At 39.0% G+C, this 18,519-nt stretch overlaps 2 protein-coding genes across 2 annotated transcripts; one reads left to right on the forward strand and one right to left on the reverse strand.

The window, feature by feature from the left end:
• Positions 1–1,255: 1,255 nt before the first annotated feature.
• LOC139969737 (nedd8-conjugating enzyme UbcE2M-like) lies at positions 1,256–5,237 on the forward strand. The gene is made up of 2 exons (XM_071974947.1): positions 1,256–2,015; positions 2,828–5,237. The coding sequence occupies exons 1-2, from the start codon at positions 1,848–1,850 to the stop codon at positions 3,350–3,352; spliced, it is 693 nt and encodes a 230-aa protein (XP_071831048.1). The 5' UTR covers positions 1,256–1,847; the 3' UTR covers positions 3,353–5,237.
• Positions 5,238–5,728: 491 nt separating this feature from the next.
• On the reverse strand, positions 5,729–13,112 carry LOC139969736 (calumenin-like). The gene is made up of 6 exons (XM_071974946.1): positions 12,640–13,112; positions 11,918–11,999; positions 10,884–10,995; positions 9,445–9,684; positions 8,486–8,688; positions 5,729–7,960 (listed from the first exon to the last, which is right to left on the reverse strand). Exons 1-6 carry the CDS (start codon positions 12,882–12,884, stop codon positions 7,856–7,858), a joined length of 987 nt encoding a protein of 328 aa, XP_071831047.1. The 5' UTR covers positions 12,885–13,112; the 3' UTR covers positions 5,729–7,855.
• Positions 13,113–18,519: the final 5,407 nt, after the last annotated feature.

Genomic DNA, 18,519 nt, shown 5'->3' on the forward strand with positions numbered 1-18,519 from the left:
GTGAATTTCTTGTCTGGCAGTCGAAGATTTGTACAGAAAGATCGCATAGAAATTGGACCAAAGTCGAGGGTGTATGCACACAACCAGCTTGGGGAAGTCCTGTGTACATATACCAGGGTTGGGAGAACATTGTAAATCTGATTAAAAAAGTAGCTACTAAGTTGAAAATTAAGGACGTTTCATACTGTCACTTCTTCGCAAAAATGCTGGGAGATTTACAAATATGGACAGAAAATTGCATGTTGCCGGAACTTACATACAAGTACATAAAATAGTCAGAAACAATCTTAATTTTCAGTAAAACCTTTTTTTTCTTCAAACAAATCACAAAAGCCAAATTCTATCAATTTAGCTTTTCAAACGCCAATATACTGATACGAACTTAAGTAGTACGTACAGCCAGTGGCGTAGGAAGGTACTTTTGAGTGGGGGGGGGGGGCTGAAGACTGATGGCCGGCCTGGGGGAGGGGTCCAAGGGGAGGGGGTGTCCCCCTCCCCTTTGGATTTTTTTTGCATTTCCAGGTGGACTCAGATGCAATTTGGTGCAATATAGCACACTTCAACACCCACTCCATTTTGTAAAGAATTTTGCATTTTCACCTGGCCTTAGATGCAATTTGGTGCTTCAAATGAGATTTTTTTCTCATTTGGAAATGAAAAAGGGGTTTCCTGACTTGCGGAGCGGGGGGGCGGAACGATACTTCCGCCCCCCCATATTTTTCACTGGGGGGCTGGCGCCCCCCCCCCCCCAGCCCCCCGGTTCCTACGCCCTTGCGTACAGCAAAATGTCATTATCCAACACGAGGATCTTCTACACGGTACCCAGAGCCCCCTTCCCTTCCCCAAATTTCTATGCTCTGTACATATCAGAAAAATGTTTATTTTACCCTTCCTGCCTCTTTGAACTAGCGATTTTCGATGAACTGAGCTGGACACGATTTCTAGATAATTCGTTCACGAAGCTACAATTCGTTCAGCGCAGCAATGAAACTGAAGGGTAGTTCCTACGATACATAGTAGAATTGTAAACCATAGAAAACAGAAAAGGATAGAGACGAGAGTCGTGGACACTTAGATGAATGTCCGAGGGGGAGGGTGGTTCTGGGAGGCCATCGAAGTTATATAACTTATGTATATTTCGACGTATACGCCGATGGGAAAGTCGTCGAATTTAATGTGATTTACGTATATGCCGTAATGAGAAGGGTTGCGATAAAGCACTTGACTATTATTAGAACCATTGCATGTTTACGTTTTACAGTTTGGAGTGATGCAATCGAGTTTCAACCGTATGTCGCAATTACCAGATGATGAAAGAATATAAAAAGGTGGTAGCAACAATATCTACTTTTATTTATCATCAGAATTTAGACAGAAGAGAAACAACGAATTGAGGTATGGGTTAAACATTTGTTTTCAATTGTAACTTGTCATCAAACATGGTGATCTTGTCACTCTTCGGACGCGAAGCTAGTCCTCCAACGTGATGAACATGTGGTAGCTTAATTTACGTTAGGTGAAACGTAATTCTAAACCATGCGGTAACGTACCGTTTCAGTAACTTGATGTAGGATAAACGTTAGTCGGCAGATTAGGGAGAGGAATGAAGATCTCACCAGACGTTCATACATTGATGCTGACCTTTTCCGTCAGATTAGATTCAGCTAACCATATGATTCCTAACTAGGCTGAAGCCGAAGGCTTATACTTAGTTATAGGAGCATAACCTAGTGTGAAAGAGTGCAGTTATTTATGCCTACTGCATGTCCGAGCTTTCTGGTGTGACTGCATATTGAGTGCAAGCAGATATACCAACCCTTATTACAGAATCCACATAAAGGCAAAGCATGGGAGTCCTAAGCGTTGCGAAAGACTTTCAGAATTTGGTAAAAAATATCAGCAGTTTTTCTGATGGACAAGCATCCGTATGCTATTACACCGATGATATGAGTCTCATCAAAGTCCTCATAGGGCCTACAGGTGGACTGTACAAGGATGGAGAATTTATCTTTTCGGTGAGTTATTCTCATTTCTACAAGTTACAATTTATGTTAATTGCATTTGTGTTACTTCAAATTGATTGGCAACAAAACTAATGAACATGCACTGTATATATGCGTTCCGTCATCATTATATGTGCACTTGTTCTTTCTCACAATGACAATATGGTCATAATACTATTTAACAGCCAAAAATATTGTCATTACCCGATAGCCAACTCCTCAGGAGAGTATATATGGTTTCCATACTGCAATATATGCCGATACGTTCAGCCCCTGACCCATGACAAGGCAGAGCCAATCACATGTATAGCCAGTGCTTCAGGAAAATTCCCTTTCACAAACTGAAACTGCTCAACTGTTTATATACAGTAATTAACTCTATAATTACAAATAATCAAATGCTTGTAACCAAATAGATCTCTTTTTAAAGCATTTAGATCAAGCAGTGGCCTGCACAAAGGGGTTCCAGGGGAGGGGCATGCTCCCATCTGTGTCGTCAGGTAACTGCATGTTCAGTCAGGATATTTTTCACATTCAGTCATGGAAAAACTAGACTGCTCCAGACCCCAGGATACCATTCCAATAATGTTTCATTCCCCTAGCTAAACCAGTTGGGTGTAAATTAGAATTTTCCACCCTGACCCCGCCCCCGAACCTTGGACATCTGTGCGTATTACTAAGGTTGGGGACATCCAAGTATGAGTGACAATACCTTGGCTTAGTCTGCATGATGCAATGTACCTACTGAGTCAAAATTCATTGTTTAACTTTGACATTTCAATACATATGGATTGACTTTTGTAGTTGATATTGAATCTTTACAGATTAAGCCTGACCTGCTCAGACCAGACCAAGCACCTGATGTTCGCTGCCTGACACAGATTTATCACCCCAACATAGATACAATCGAAGATGACGGAGATCTTTGCCTTAATCTCTTCGAAGAATGGCAAAGCCATTTCAGTCTGCAAGATGTCGTACAGGGTCTCTTGTTCCTACTTTACAATCCAAACTTGGAAGACGCCCTCTGTCCCATTTTTTCTCCCGATATGACGATGGAAGAATTTACTACAAACGTGAAGCGTTCATTGAATGGGGAGGCGATTGAAGGCTACCATTTCCCAAAGAACCAGACAAAACCCAGACCAGAAGCAGATAGAACAGACACAGATTGCAATGGTAGCACAGAATACAGCAAGGAAGTGAGCTTTGAATCTGGCAAATTTGGTAATAATTACAAGCAAATTGCCAAGAGCGTCATGAGTTCTGCTGAACCGCAAATGACGAAAAACATTGCAAATGTTAATATGTTTGAAGATGGACTAACTCTGTCCACTGCAAAAAGATAATAGCAGAACCATGAGGTAACAGTAGATTTCATACAAGGACATTTTTAACTTATCAGAGTCAGTCAACTGCATAAAAAAGGGGGGGGGTGAAGGGGGGGGAACAGGATGTACCCGTAGGCTCATTATGTACGTTGAAACCCAAGTTCTAAATATTGACAGCTGAGTGGATCAACAACGCCAGTCAACTGCAAAAGGAAACAAAAATGGGAGGGTATAGTTGGCTCATTATTAGTTGGCTCATTATGTCGTACCCCAAACTCAAATTCAGTCAAATGCAAAACAAACATTATCGTGCAACCAGTTTCATGAGGTATGTTGATTCCCAAATTGAATATGTTGCATCAATTGGTCCAAATTTTGATGATTATGGAGATTGGTAAAATCAGTATTGATTATTGACATACAAAAATCATTTGTAATTCACTTGAACGAATTAGTAATTAATTGCTTTGAAAAAGTTTGAATTATTAATTTTTATGAATGAATAAATAATTCATACAAATGAAAAGAAACATAGTTTTCAAATTGCAATAATAGGATTTTGTAGTTAGACTGTATATATTTGCAAAATGACAAAAATATAGCAAAACGATCAGCAATATATTGCTGGTAGGTTTCATAGGTTGTGGTGAACCAAAAGAACTAGTTGCGACTCCTGCTAATTTTAGCAGAATCAGTAAAATTATGCAAACTTAAAAGAGACCATGTACCAACCAAGAAAGTGGGACTGAAGTGTGGGAGGTGGGAAAGCTCATGTTGAAGTAAACACAGATGTGCAATTATTATTTAAAACAAATTAAGTTAAGTTCAACAAAATCAATGGGCATAGAAAATATAAGAGGAAAATTAAAGATATTAAGTCCAAGTTGTTTCAAGTCAATTTAAACATTGTCTTTCTACCTATTGCAATAATTATTATTAAGTTCCACTTGAACTGTGCACATGGATAAACATAAGTAAAGAGATGCCTTTAATACCCATTGATTATTTTTATTCCCTGCCGAAAGCGAAAGGAATTTATGAGATGGTGAAAGCAGTGCGTGTGTGTGTGTGTGTATGTGACACCTGCTATTAAATATGATAACACAAATAGCTCATGTTAGATTAACTTCCTGCTTGGTATGTAGATCTGTCTTATTGAGTACAAGAACCCTATTCAGTTTTCTGTGAAGGTCAAAAGTCTAAAAACTTTGTAAATATGTAAGTCAAAAAGTTGATTGAACGTCATACTTGTTTCGTCAATCTTGCTCGGTGAGCACAAGAACCCTATTGAAATTGATAGGTCAGCAGAGGTCAAAGTATGAAACCTTGTAAAAATGATACCTTAAAGAGTTACATCTTGGAAGTTCAAAGGTGATATGTGGATTCCCATTGTTGATTGTTTAAGTTCATTGATATGAACAACGTGTATGGCATTCACAGAAGCATAAATTAAGTTTCTAAATATTTTTTTTTCCTTGACTTTTTCGATTGATGGTAAAACAGGCAAATTAACAAAGTGTGCGATAGAATATTATAAGAACTTGCTGGTTTCAAAAAGCTAAAATGAAACAATAGCCCAAAGGTGCCCACTTACCAATTTTGAAAGGTTCCTGATGTATGACCATCCTTCCTTTGCTCTCAGGGTATTAAATTTGTAATCCAGTTTTATTTCAATCTTTTTTTTTAAAGTTAAGGCTGCATTTGGGTGTGTGTGAATGGGAAGGAAGGGGTGAGGGAGGGGGATGAGGAAGTTTCTTATGAGTCATTGGGCATTAATGAGTGATTTAGTTTTATACTTTTGAATCTTTTTGCTCTACCAATCATGCTGCTACAAGAAAATTTGTATAAATTTTGCCTTCAGCTGTTATCATCATATGAAATTGAATAAAGTGGTATGCACACTGCTAAAGTATTTTTTTGTTTACTTTACTGGTTCTGTTTACTCTATATGCAGATTAATACCAACCAGCCATTTTAAGGTAATCAAATGTTTGGAAGGTCTGCATAGGGAAGCAAAATGCTGTTAAATGGTGTCATCACCCTTGAGAAATTATTACCCTGTAGTTATGAAAACTTTGTCAAAACAAGGAGCTGCTACTCTAACAGCAGCTCCCTGGTCAAACTATCTTGACAGTCCAGACATTTTTCAACCAGTTGTAAATCTACCCATTACTGGCCATCCATATGCTCTTGTCAAACCCTAAACTGAAAAAGAAAATGTGTATGCTGTTCCAGTTGTGTTATGGATATTGCAATCAGGCTTGATAACAACAAGGTGAGAGGGTGGGGGTACCATTTAACCTGTCTTTTGTTGAATGTTGAACATTCCTGTCGAAATGAATCACACAATTTTCAATCGGTCAGACTTTCACAACAAAAGACAAGCACTACAAATTTGTTTAACTTTCTTGGTTTATCTATTAACTTTGAATATAGCACACACTCACATGGAGTAAAAAAAAAAATGCGAGAAACAGATGGGGATGAAATATACAGATTGTTCAATATTTAACACTAACAAAAATAATCTACTCTTTCGTTCTGATCAAGCTTTGAACATTATTTACTCCATGTTTCCAGTCAATTACAAAAATAGTACACTCCATGATACACGTACAACCTCTGTGAATCATCTTTTAACTAAAAATCAGGTATACAAAATGCTAAATGCTCGGATATATTTTCTCCTTGCCTAAAGGAAAAAAAAAACAAAAGAAAAAAACAGTGGTAAAACAAAAATTTGCATAATGTAAAATTTGGATGTCCAGATTTGATTTGCAACGGCAAGAGTAGGTGGTCTCCATGGAAACAGCTGCCAAAGAAAATGTTCAGGGTAAAGAAGAGGAATTGGGCTGAATGGAGAAAGTCATTGATCAAATTTAGCACAAAGTGGTTATACAAAACTCCTGTTGCTATGGAGATGAACCAAACATAGGAAAAAGAATATTTTAAATAAAGTACAAACACTATATAAGTATAGTGGTATTCTTATGGCTCCATTTCACTTCCTCAAGTCTACTTCATTTGAAATATTTTGCTGCAGAATCAATCTGAGAGGACGGTTTCAAGGCATGTTACATAGGTCAACCCATTTTCAAATCAAGATATGTTTAATCTACCGAGATATAACCAATACAAACTGGAACCCATATATTTGAAGAATAATTTCATCTTTGTTGTATAACAATTCCGAAATCGTGGAGAAAGATATAAATTAATTAACTACTATACATGCTTCTAATATTTTGACAAAATACTACGTAGCAATTTACATAACGAAAACAAAACCTGGAAAAATAAAATTAGAAAGAAGCAAATGTGTCCAATCAAAAATATCTCCAGCTCAGATTAATGCATTTCAGCTTAATTTACCTGAAAGGAAGTTGTTCTATTTGAAAGATAATTTCATCTAAATCTCTCAATTTGCTTTCATGATGAGGTAACTAACCAGTTTTTAACCTACAAACTAGTGGCATCCCCTCCATGTAAACAAACTACGATCAACTTGAGTCTACTGCAAAAGATTGGTTAAACTGGAAACTTTTCTTCCCTACAAGATCTGTATTTAACAGATAAGTACACTGCAAGATGTAAAACACAACCCCAACACCCCCCCCCCGGCCCCAGGGCAATTTAATTGCTTTTACTATCAAGGGTCTAGAGTCATCACCAGGAAAGCTGTCCATTTACATAACTAAGACAACTACAGATCCCACATGGATAAGATTGGATCATTGTTATCTCTGTGCTATATTTATTTGCCATCAAAGTTTTTAAAGAATGATATTTTACCGAAAGGCTGTACGAGGAGAACCTAATATCGACAAGTTGTAGTAGATGACATTCAAGTGGGGTGAAAACATGAAAGGTAAAGCGGACCAAAAAGGACCCAATTCAGCACATTGGTATTAACCTGATTCATTGTAAATAGTCAATGGTTTATTTACATTTAAAACTCATGGTTATATACGACTGCTGTGGTATGCCCAATTACTTCCTGTAATGACAGTACATGCAGCAGCAGCCTAAGTCACTTTATGAAAATGCTTCTACCCGAAACTGACAGCTGTTTGTCAAGCCAGGTCAACTTTGTGATCAATTGCGACACAATATCAATCAAATCATGATGTCAAGTCACCCCCCCCCCTCCCCCCTCAACATTATCTATTTGATACCATCATGAATAATTCAAACATTAACCTGGGTCCAGTAAGTTATAGCCCGGACGATGCATTGCCGACCCGACCATTGGCAAATATAATATACTAAAGGGTTTTGTCATAATTGAGCAACAGTTTTGGCAGACAAATGTAAAAATTATGACTTGTTCCAAGCTTTCTTTGGAAGAGCATATGTGGAAAAGTTGCTAATTTAATTAATATTCAAGGTGGGATCATCGAGGGCATACAACTTCATTTCCTAGGACGACACAAGACTCGTAACCCTCAGGCACCTATTTGGAACACCTTTCCAAAAATAAGAGAAGAGGTTGTTTTTTTTTCTTCTTTCTTTTCTCCCTTTTCAGAATTCATCGTGTCTGGTAAGAGCTTCACCAAAGTCTGTAGCTTGGCTTCCGACAAACAGGTCATACTGATCCAAGATCTCTCGCTTTGTCAGTTGGTCATCCTGAGAGAAAGAAATATTAATAGGAATATTACTCAGAAATTAATATTTCATAAATAAATATTTGCAGAAATGAATATGAGTTTGAATGAGAAAAAAAATTTGTCTACCATCCTTTATAAACTATAACACTTTGATAGTATTGTATGAATTCTCTCCTTGGGATTTCGTACAAAAGGCAGTTGTCTCCTGCGCTCCCTCCCCCCCATCCCCAAAGTTCAGGCCACAACATTCAGGTTAGTTTACTGGCTATATGCCAGGTGATCTCCCCCATTTGCCAGTACAGAAAAGGTACTTGTATTTTTCTGCCAGTAGATATCTAGAGTTTGAAGAGATGATAAGGCGGGAAATAAAAAACAGGCATGTTCTTTGTGCCTAACAAAAGCCCTGCATTGATGTTTATTTATCAGCAAATATTATTGGGCTCTTCCCTCTACAGTACCAATATTGTGAATTTCTAGGCCTGATATGTCAACAACTTGAGCATCATCTCCACAGAGTAATGGTACATAGCCCCACCATCCTCACCTTGTTAACGTCCGTCTCGTACATGAGGTGCTTAGCTTCTGCCTCGGCGTGGTCGTACTCCGTCGGTAAGATCCACTCACCGATCTCCTGAGAGTTCATCTTCCCATCGCCGTCCCTGTCCCGGTAAAGACCAAACTGTTCTCGTTCTTGGGCGACCCACGCCGGTTCGTCCTCACCTTCCGTCTCCGGTTTGAACATGTCACCTGGTGCAGACGAAAATAATCAACTTTATAGCTCCACCAAGCAGCAAAGAGGGACTAGGAAAGATTGTCACCATGTCAGACTCTGAGACTACGGAGTACAGAATGTTAGCCATGGCATTCTGGCATCCAAATACATTCTTGTATTCATAAAGCAATAATTGACACTAAAGAAATGGAATATGAGAGGTGTAAAGTATGCAAATGGTTGCTTTCTATTTTCCAGGTGATCTATTTTCCACTTTTGTCCAGGACTCCATGCCATATTTTTGTCATTGGTAATCTGTAGTGTCATAATACTTCAGTTCAGAGAGTTAAAAAAAATTTGCTACATTCTGGTACTAAACTAGTCTTTTAATGAAAGATACGCTTAATTAACATCCTAAAGTCAATTTAAGTTGTACCAGGAATAACGGAATTAAACAAAACTTCAACAGGTCGCAAATATATCAAAAGAAAACATTACCTTTAAATTGTGTGGCACAAATGTTTCTGTACTGCTCTTATGTGATTTTTAACTCTACATAGTACAAGCTCCTAATTAGTTGTAACTACATCTAGGTTCCATAGTTTTCTGGACTGCTCCAAATGATTTGTGACTCTACTTTGTAGCTCTGTCAAATAAATAGTAACTATATGTAGGCCTCTACGGATAAATTATCCAACAATGCATGAATATAACATGGTGGCATTCAGAATATGAAGTGCAAATTTGAGGCTTCAAGTTTCACACGGTTCATAGGGTGCTGGTTAGCTTACCTATGTACTCTTCCAGTGAAAGAAAACCATCTCCGTCTATGTCGATGTCCTCCAGTGTCTCTTCGATGACGATGTTCCTCATATGAGGTGACTCCTCGGGATGCAGGAAACTGGTGAATTCTTCTATGGTTAGATCCCCGTCGCGATCCTGGTCTGCGTGGAACCACCTCTTCTTGTCTCTGCGGATCATTTTGCGGAAGTCCAATCTCTCGTTTTCCTCTAATCGCACTAGTTCTGCCTCTAAAAGATTTAGAAAACGAGAAAATGGGCTTGTAACTTAGGCAAATCTTTCTGTGACAGTGACAAAAACTGTGAGCTCTGAGGGGGGGCTTACCCCCCCCCCAACCCACCTACCATGCAACAACAAACAGCTGAGAATACTAATCCACCAACCCTCCCCCAGCCCAGCCCCATTCTATGCTACAGTACACCACAAGTTAAGGATATTTCCTCCCTTCACCCATTTAGTGAACAAGCTGATATGACAAAATTCTCTTTCACTTTAATATGAACAACATGCCACATCACCAACTTCCAACCACCCCCCCTCCTTCCCCCTCACCTCATCTCTCTCCATTCCCTACCATCTTATTTCCACCTTTATCTTTCTTTGACTGACCTGTTACATCCTACTTTAATTATTTATTGAATTAAAGTAATTACGTCATTGATGTCAACTGCTTGTTCTCCTGTTAAGGTGATAGAGATCCATGAACAGGAGACACTGACAAAACTTTCAGAAACGGCAACCAAGAGGAGAAGGGAGGGGGGGGTGGGGCGGGGCTCTTGGAGGCAGGATAACTGTGAATATTTAGGGATACACGATAAATAGACATCATGGGACTATAGTCATGACTTTGGTTTTTGTTCTTTGTTTGCTTCAGTTCTGGAAAAGAGACCAGAGTTTGCTTTGAGGTTACCCCAATATTTGAAATCCTACGTACACACCCAAGGGATTCACGTTCCATCAAGCAACGGACGGTTTCTCTGTTTTACAATGGTTATGACAGGCACTCACCCAACTTTGGTGTAGTTATTAGTACTCCATAGGCCATGTAAATATATTCCCCAATGGTAACCTTTCCATCCCTATTATAGTCTCGAATTTTCCAAACACTGGCGGAATGAGCCACGTTTGATAAATGCTGAATGTAGATAACAGGAAGTATCTCAAGGAAGGTCAAAGGTCATGAATGCTGAAACATGCATTAGTATATATGCAGGAGTATGATGAGCGAACAAAAAAAAAAATAAAGCAATGTTAGCTAGGGCCACACCATCTGAGGAATGCTCATAGCATTGGTCACCACTCATGGAAAGATTTTTTTGTAATGTTTAGAAATTTCAGTTTTGGCATTCACAACCTTTGACATGAGGGGAAACGATTAGGATACCAGATGTCTAGGCTGAAATGTGGTAAGGTATCCTTAAATACATACCAGATAGACTACTGTATGTGGTTTCATTATATTCATTCCATGTAAGTTTGTCATCGGCATCTTGGTTGTGAGCCTTCCATTGCCTATCAACATCCTCAAATATGTAACGTTTCTACAAACGAAGATGGAAAAAAAGCAGGTAAATGGGTAAGTTTGGTGAATGGAAGCAAAAGAAATTTGATACAGCATTACTGGCACATACCAATACAGTATTAAATAGATGAAATAAATTCACAGAAGATATAATACTGAGGTACATAGTTCCATAATTTTCAGGAAAAATGGAAGTTTTCCACAATTATCATACAAACATCCTCTGAACTGGAAGTTATCATCTTATATCTGACTATAGGGTAAAGTAGCTGAATTCACCAGAAAAGGCGGTGACTTTGAGAGGGCAAATTTCAGTTGCAGTTGTGATTTGGTGTATAATTTTAGTGACAATGACAGCCAGTTGGGACAATTTTTGATATACTCTAGTGTCAAGTCGCGCTTCAGAGCACTTGTATTGTCAGTACCAGCAGTATGAATATCAGGAACTGTTTGTACTGTCAACACCGGTGCTTTAAAGCATGATATTGGAGTACAGTTTAGAGAGGTATTAGCATTAGGAAATTGTCCCAACTGGCTGACAATGCACATAGTGAGCTACTTTCAAAGCTTGCCTGTCTCTGCAAAGGGTTTCAAGGTCATAAGTATTGCCCCAAAACTAAGCATGTTAAAATACCGCTAACCAGTTTTTAAAAGTACTTTCCTGAAGGTTCTGACTGCACTCCAAATTATTCACAGACATGGAATCAGTCAAATAAACTACTAAGTAAGCAACAAATGCTCTGAGCAAAGAAGTAAAATACTTGCTGAAATGACCATTAAATTGACTGTTCTAGTATATTGATGGCTACTGAATGACCTTAAAGGGAATCTCAGGCTAATCGCTGAAATCTCTAATACTGAATACAAAGATTGGTTGAAATTGACATCGAGGTATTGCATCACCCGAGGAAATAATCACGGACGAGACTTGCTGGACTTACCTGTTGATGTTCAATATGTTTCTTTAACTCTTCCATCGTAACATATCCATCCCTGTCACTGTCTATTCTGTCAACGATTTTACTGCAGAGGAAACACCAGAAAATTGGGATATATATATGTATGCAAGATTTTAACAAGTAGGCCCTGCCACATCAAATGGTGAAGAATTCTTCATCAGTAATGTGAAAAGAACCAATAACGTGACACAGAAGTCATGAAATTCAACTGAATATACTAGGAGGTAAACTTACGATGATAATATAAATGTTTTACAATACAATTATGATCTGAAATATTTCATTTTTTACAAAGTATTTGTAGTAAAATACATGAAAGGAACAGCCTTCCTAATTCATGACTATATGAAAGAATGAACAGTGAAGACTATTTATGACACTTTGTGCATGTATGCACACAGCTTTTGCCATTTTGGGTCCATGTATTGCAATGAATTAATGACTGTTCCACAGTTCTACCTAGCATAGTTTCAGCAAGTGTTGTACATGTCAGGCTTCAAAACACTTGCTGTGGGCTGTACACCCTTCTGACAGTATTTGTATGGATATCCTATTCCTAACTTCCAGCAAGATAGCTTTGAAAACATTACATGAAATTCGCGTGTAACTAGTAAGAGACTAGAGTGGTATTAGCATTACAAAATTGTCCCAACTGGCTGTGCATAGCGTGGTACAAATTGTTAGAGATGCTCCACCCAACTTACCCAAGCCTGTCTCTGCTCTCCTCCGGTGTCAAAGATTCAAACGTTTTCGCATCTTCATCCCCTAAAAACGCATCGTGGTCATAGTCTGCATTATGCTGGTGACCATCTCCTTCGTAATGTTCTTGGCCACTTAATTTGGGATCTTTTCTAATCCTGTCACTTTCTGCAGGTTTGGCAGACACAAGTCTTGATGTGGCAAGAAACAGAGCTAGTGCCAGCACCGTACACTGTGATAAGTACTGCATCTTTGTATATAACGTTGTGTAACGTTATTCGACGAGTCTTTTAGAAAAATCCACACCAATATTAAACTTCAACTTTCAAGCGAGAGATATATACCCTGTAAACCTGTTGCAAGACTTTGATGCTTTCTTCGTCGTCAAATTTCTTTCACACTTTGGTACTAACGAACGATTCGTCGCTCGTCGGTCTTATATCTAGTGCTGTACCGGTGATCAATGATCGTAAACGAATAGAAGTGTAAACGTGGACAGTGTTTTAGAAGTTGACCTGTTGGGTCATATCATGTATTGTCCAATCAGACAGCGTTATTTTGGAGGCTCGTCTATTATAACCAATCAACTTTTGTTATACATAAATTCTTTCCGTATTGATATATTTTTGTATTATGAAAGCTGATTGGTTAAAGCTTTTATAAACACCCTTCATTTACCAACACACGCCACGTTTTCGCTTACATTGCAACTTAGCAACTGATAGCAAGGAAATGTTTCTATAATTAGGAAGCACACTAATTTGGTAACACTAGAAAGTTCCAAAGAATTTGAACATGGATCGGTCGGTTCTGTCAGGTTAATACTTTTTCATGGCGTGATATATTAAGATATACAGCTAGTTGGGCGGTTCAAAATTACGTTACTCTCAAGAAAATGTTCCTACACCTATTAATGACATATCCACTAACATAACTGTTGGAACACTGGGTACTCATCACCCTGCCCCTCACTGTACCCTTTTCTGCTTGCGACGTAGAGCTGTAGCCAATTAAGTATGGTCGCAACACCATCTTCAATTATTCGCGACACCTTTTGTTAGATTTGGCAATAATGTGTCATTTCCGCAGTCCAGGTTAGGTCCTGCCCTGTACAATGCATAAGAAATGCTAACCGATGAACAATGGAAGAATTATCCTGACATGTCCAGGGATGAACAAATGTTACAGGAAGAGTTTTGATTGATCAACCAAATGTACAATATCAAGTTCGGGGAATGATTCTACGGGTGGGACAAAGGTAGAGGTATGGGTGGTTGGGGAGGGGTCACTTTCCCACAGGCGCAGTCGATATCAGGAATATAACACCGATTTCCGAGTACTTCTAAAGAACGAGCAAAAGAAAAACAATCACTTGCTCGTATTATAATTTAAGCGATTTTTTTCTAGTTTTATGTATCATTATCATTGCTGATCTTCATAGTGGGGAGGTGGATATGTGAATACGTGCCTTTTTCAAGTTTTGTGGAATTTAAAATGTCCCCTTTCATTAATTACAAGTACAGGTCCATTTTACCTGTCTTTTCTTAATACAATATATATAAGCCTACCTTGTATTTTTTTATTTTTTTGGTCTCTCCTCTCCTCAGTTTGAAGTCTTCATTTTACCTTAAATATGTTATGAAAATTTTATGAAAAAAACACATTATTCCATCTATCTCTTTATGGGCTTACGAAGTTCATATTGACACCCCCCCCCCACCCTATACAGCTTTCTTGACATAGGCCTACTTCTAATGACCAACTCTTGCCGGCGGTTAGGACACGTTCACATATCCACGTATCCCTGACATAATATACCTGTTATGAAAATAATAATAATAATCCTAATTGCTTTAGCTATACCGAAAATGACATATGAATGACCCTTTGAGAGCAGACTCCCCGGAGGCAGTTATTTTTGCATCGCGCGGTAACAGATGGGACACGTCACCGTATGTATCCAAGGAAGTATAGCCTGAGTGTATAATGCAAATACCACGTACCATACTTCAATCTAGTATATAGGCCTACACATTAATATACATTAGCGATATATCTGGCGATTTAAAGGAGCATTCTCTCGATTGATAGTAGCTAAAATTAATATTCAAACAAATTCATATTACAAGGAGGGTCCACTAGGAAGTACTCAGTATACAGCAAACTATACTGAAGGATTTCCTCTTTCAATTTTTGAATACAAACATTGCGCACAATATTCTTCGCATTTGCATACATTCATAACCAGGTCAACACATTATTTGCCTATATGATTTGGGATGACGGATCCTTTTACCACAGCTATATATATATTTCAATTAGGAGAGGTGTTAAATTTAGGCGTAATATATGTAATAAAGTTTGTTAAACATAATTTTTCGACTTCATAGCTTAACTTTAAAAATTTCTTTTCATCTGTGCTTACTCATCACAGTTTTGTTTCAAAATGGAACGTGGACACCACTGTAACCCCCTCCCCCTATTATTCACCCTTCCCCATGTGTCACGTTTCAGCTTTACAACTCAGTAATAGGTGAATAACCATTCCCTGCCCCCTGCTCTTCCCTATCACCCCAGCCTCTACAACTATATGAAATTGTACAGATACCCTCGATGTACAAAGATAAATAAATGACACGTACACCACACAATGGCCAGTGAAGATAGCTTACCATGTGTACATATTTTGGTACGGAGCCTAACATTCTATAGCGTTACGGCCACATACAATACGTTGCATTGAAAGTGAAAACCTCTGCAGAGATGGAATAGCTTCCCTTTGACCTCGGATGATGACAACGAACACGCTGGAAGTTTTCACATCATCGATTGTGTGGTATTATGTCGGAATGAAAACAGGACGACGATAGGTCTGGATTGTTTCCTATATAGCGATATTATCTTATGAAGCAATTACGTAGGCATATACAGGAGGGCATAAAGGCCATAATAGCACACGTGGAACTGAAAATATGTACTATAGTTGCATGGTTTGGTTTACAGTTAGTTACCATTGGCACGTCATTTAAAAACTAAGTTGAGTAGTTCATTTCTGGCCATTGTCAAGAGGTACACAGGTACCATATAGTAGGGCGTGACACTCATTTGATAGCAGCGGCGTTACACCAAGGTCGGATTGAAAGGGGCGAACCACATCCCCCCACACCCGCCCCCACGGGAGCATAAGAAAGGTGCACTCAGTCCATTGCGTTCAAAAGTGACAGGTTCAATATCATCAAGAAGATATGGGAACCAAATCTTATTGCGCTAGTGTATTCTTGCAATTGCTCATTTTAGGGGGCATCATTCTGATTCTTGGTACCTGGGCCTCGAATTTAATCGTTACGCCACTACTTGATGGGCGAGTAGCAAGTGGGTATCATGTGGTAAGCCTATAAACCACTTGCTGGAATTATAGCTGACACAGGTCGGGTATTGAGGTATGGTGGGGTGCGGAAGCCTTGAGTAAAACCAATGTTCATTGGTGTTCTAGCAATAACACGCCCGTGTGAGGTATCATTGCCGTGATATTATTAGGGGACATCCGCATGCCTCCACCTCCTCCCGTGGTGCAGGCCTGCCATGAATTTCGTATACGAAGACGGAGGTCGATCATTGCTATTGGGATCAAGACTACGCTCCATTGCACCATTGCAGTTTACCAGGGTCCCCGTGTCTAAGCTAACCAAATATGGAACGCGAAAAGAGAAAACTTATTTCGTTGTCTAGCTAAGTTTGTTGTTGTCTTAACAAAAGTTGCTGTTAATTGATGTGTATGCACGCTTTTGCTCAAACTTATGTTGATATCTAAACTTCCGTTGTCTAAACTTACGTCGTTGTCTAAACTTTAGCAACGAAATAAGTTTTCCCTTTTCGCGTTCCATAAACCACAAGCCTGTGATGTGTATATTCATTATATTACGCATGCATGGGTGGTGGTGAGTTACAAGAGATCGTATGATTCGTATCTAATAGTAATCGAGCAGCGGATTTCTGAAAAGATGTTATCCGTGCAGTAAATACTTCTTTGCAATGTATAGCTCCATTTCAGCATTTTTTGAAATCTGATTTTGATAAATTTATTGCAGCTTATCGATACAAAAATATCATAACAATCTAGTTAATTAGCATGACCTGTCGACTGGTCAAGTTTCAATATCAATAAGCAAGGTCAATACATTTTTTTTAGTTCTTCAATATTGATTAATTGGTACTGATATCAAACACGTCTGGTGCGACGATATATTGAGAATCGAATCAAGTGCATTAATCACGTGATCAGGTGCGGATCCAGCATATTAAATTGGAGGGCGTGTGGCCCTGGGGGTCGTTGAAACCGAATCCATGTATGGGGATAAGATAAAACTGAAATTTCAGACTTAAAATGGTGCATTCTGAGGCATACTTAGACTTTAAATTAGGTCTATATTTATGTTTACAAGCAAGGCTGTGCTAATAACTCTTATCATTAACTTGTGTGTGTTCGTGCGTGCGCGTGCGTGCGTGCGCGCGTGTGTACGTTTGTGTGTTGGAGGGGATGTAAAAAGGTGATGCACACCATCCCCATGCATACCCCATCTCCTTCTGGATCCGCGCCTCTTCATATTGTATCAAACATCTATTTTAATAGAAAAAAACGTTAAGGCTGGTTTTAACATCGACACACAAAAGGTCGTTGCATAGATATTACAATTCAATGACCAATTTAATCGTATATATATATTTTGTTTTTAGTATATGGTAATTACCATGCTCGCCTTTCACAACACCGATACTAAAGATGAAACCAATTATCAACAGATCTCCCCCCCCCCCCCCACTTTCCAAAAAAAAAAAAGTGTAACGCAACCAAATTAATTTAATCTTAAAGAGCGCCATCAATTACTTGGAATTCACTGACTTACGTCTCTTGTGGAAACAAGTATTTTCGTATTTGTTATAGTTTCAATGGTCATACCAGGGATTTGTGACTCCCTGATCATACTATTGATCAAATTTAACTTCTCATTTTTCGTGACGTTACCAGAAATCTTTATTCCAAACATAGAATGCGGTGTCAAAACCATCTCATTGGCAGCGAAGTTGAGTAATTGATTTTCATCATGATACTTGTAACATACTTTGCTTAAATTTACGCTATAACCCAAGGGCATGATCGCCCTCCACCCCTCCTCCTCCCCTTCTCTCCGTTGGCTGCTCCATGATATTGTGTAACCGTTTGCAATGGCAAAGAGCCAGATCGGGCGGTTGAGACAGTTACGTCACAGGGCCCCCAATTGCTTGACCCCGGGCCGGGACTGTATCCCTGACCCCTCGGGTCCTTTACAGGCAAGCCTGCTTAGTACCGTTAAAAGTAAGACGTCACATCACAAACGACATACATAGCTGTAATGTCACGCTTTGTCGTTGGTAAACATAGTCGGGAATCAAAATGTAGTACAACTATGCTATAACTGCAATGCCGGATTTTGACAATTTCCCATAGTGTGACATCGACACGTGGTCAACGATACCACTGTCTGTACAATGAGTTGTTATATCAAGTCCCTGGTATGTACACAACTTTGCTCCGAGTCTATGGTGAATCTTCAGGTCATGTTGTTCGCGTGGTCATCTTCAACAGAAGTGTGTTGAAGGGCTAATCCCGTAGCCTAGGAATTACGAGTTGGAGTTGAAAATGAATAGGAGGGGTATCGACAATACAGGAGGGCGCATTACTAGTGTCCGGTAACTTGTGTACTTTTGAACACATTATGTTTACATACATGGGCGGGCAGGGGGGGGGGCACTAATTTCCGCACTTGACAGTGCTAAGTCCCCGTCACTGTGTCCCGGCCAGGTTGCGGGCCTGTGAAGGGTATAGTATACATCTCATATGCTTCATC

Source organism: Apostichopus japonicus, chromosome 7 (assembly GCF_037975245.1).
Source record: "Apostichopus japonicus isolate 1M-3 chromosome 7, ASM3797524v1, whole genome shotgun sequence".
NCBI classification, from domain to species: Eukaryota; Metazoa; Echinodermata; class Holothuroidea; order Aspidochirotida; family Stichopodidae; genus Apostichopus; species Apostichopus japonicus.

Coding starts and splice junctions, on each gene's coding strand:
- LOC139969737 (XM_071974947.1), top strand. CDS start 1,848: ATGGGAGTCCTAAGCGTTGCGAAAGACTTTCAGAATTTGGTAAAAAAT. Junction 2,016..2,827: donor ATGGAGAATTTATCTTTTCG/GTGAGTTATTCT, acceptor GAATCTTTACAG/ATTAAGCCTGACCTGCTCAG.
- LOC139969736 (XM_071974946.1), bottom strand. CDS start 12,884: ATGCAGTACTTATCACAGTGTACGGTGCTGGCACTAGCTCTGTTTCTT. Junction 12,000..12,639: donor GAGAGCAGAGACAGGCTTGG/GTAAGTTGGGTG, acceptor TTTCCTCTGCAG/TAAAATCGTTGACAGAATAG. Junction 10,996..11,917: donor AACATATTGAACATCAACAG/GTAAGTCCAGCA, acceptor CTTCGTTTGTAG/AAACGTTACATATTTGAGGA.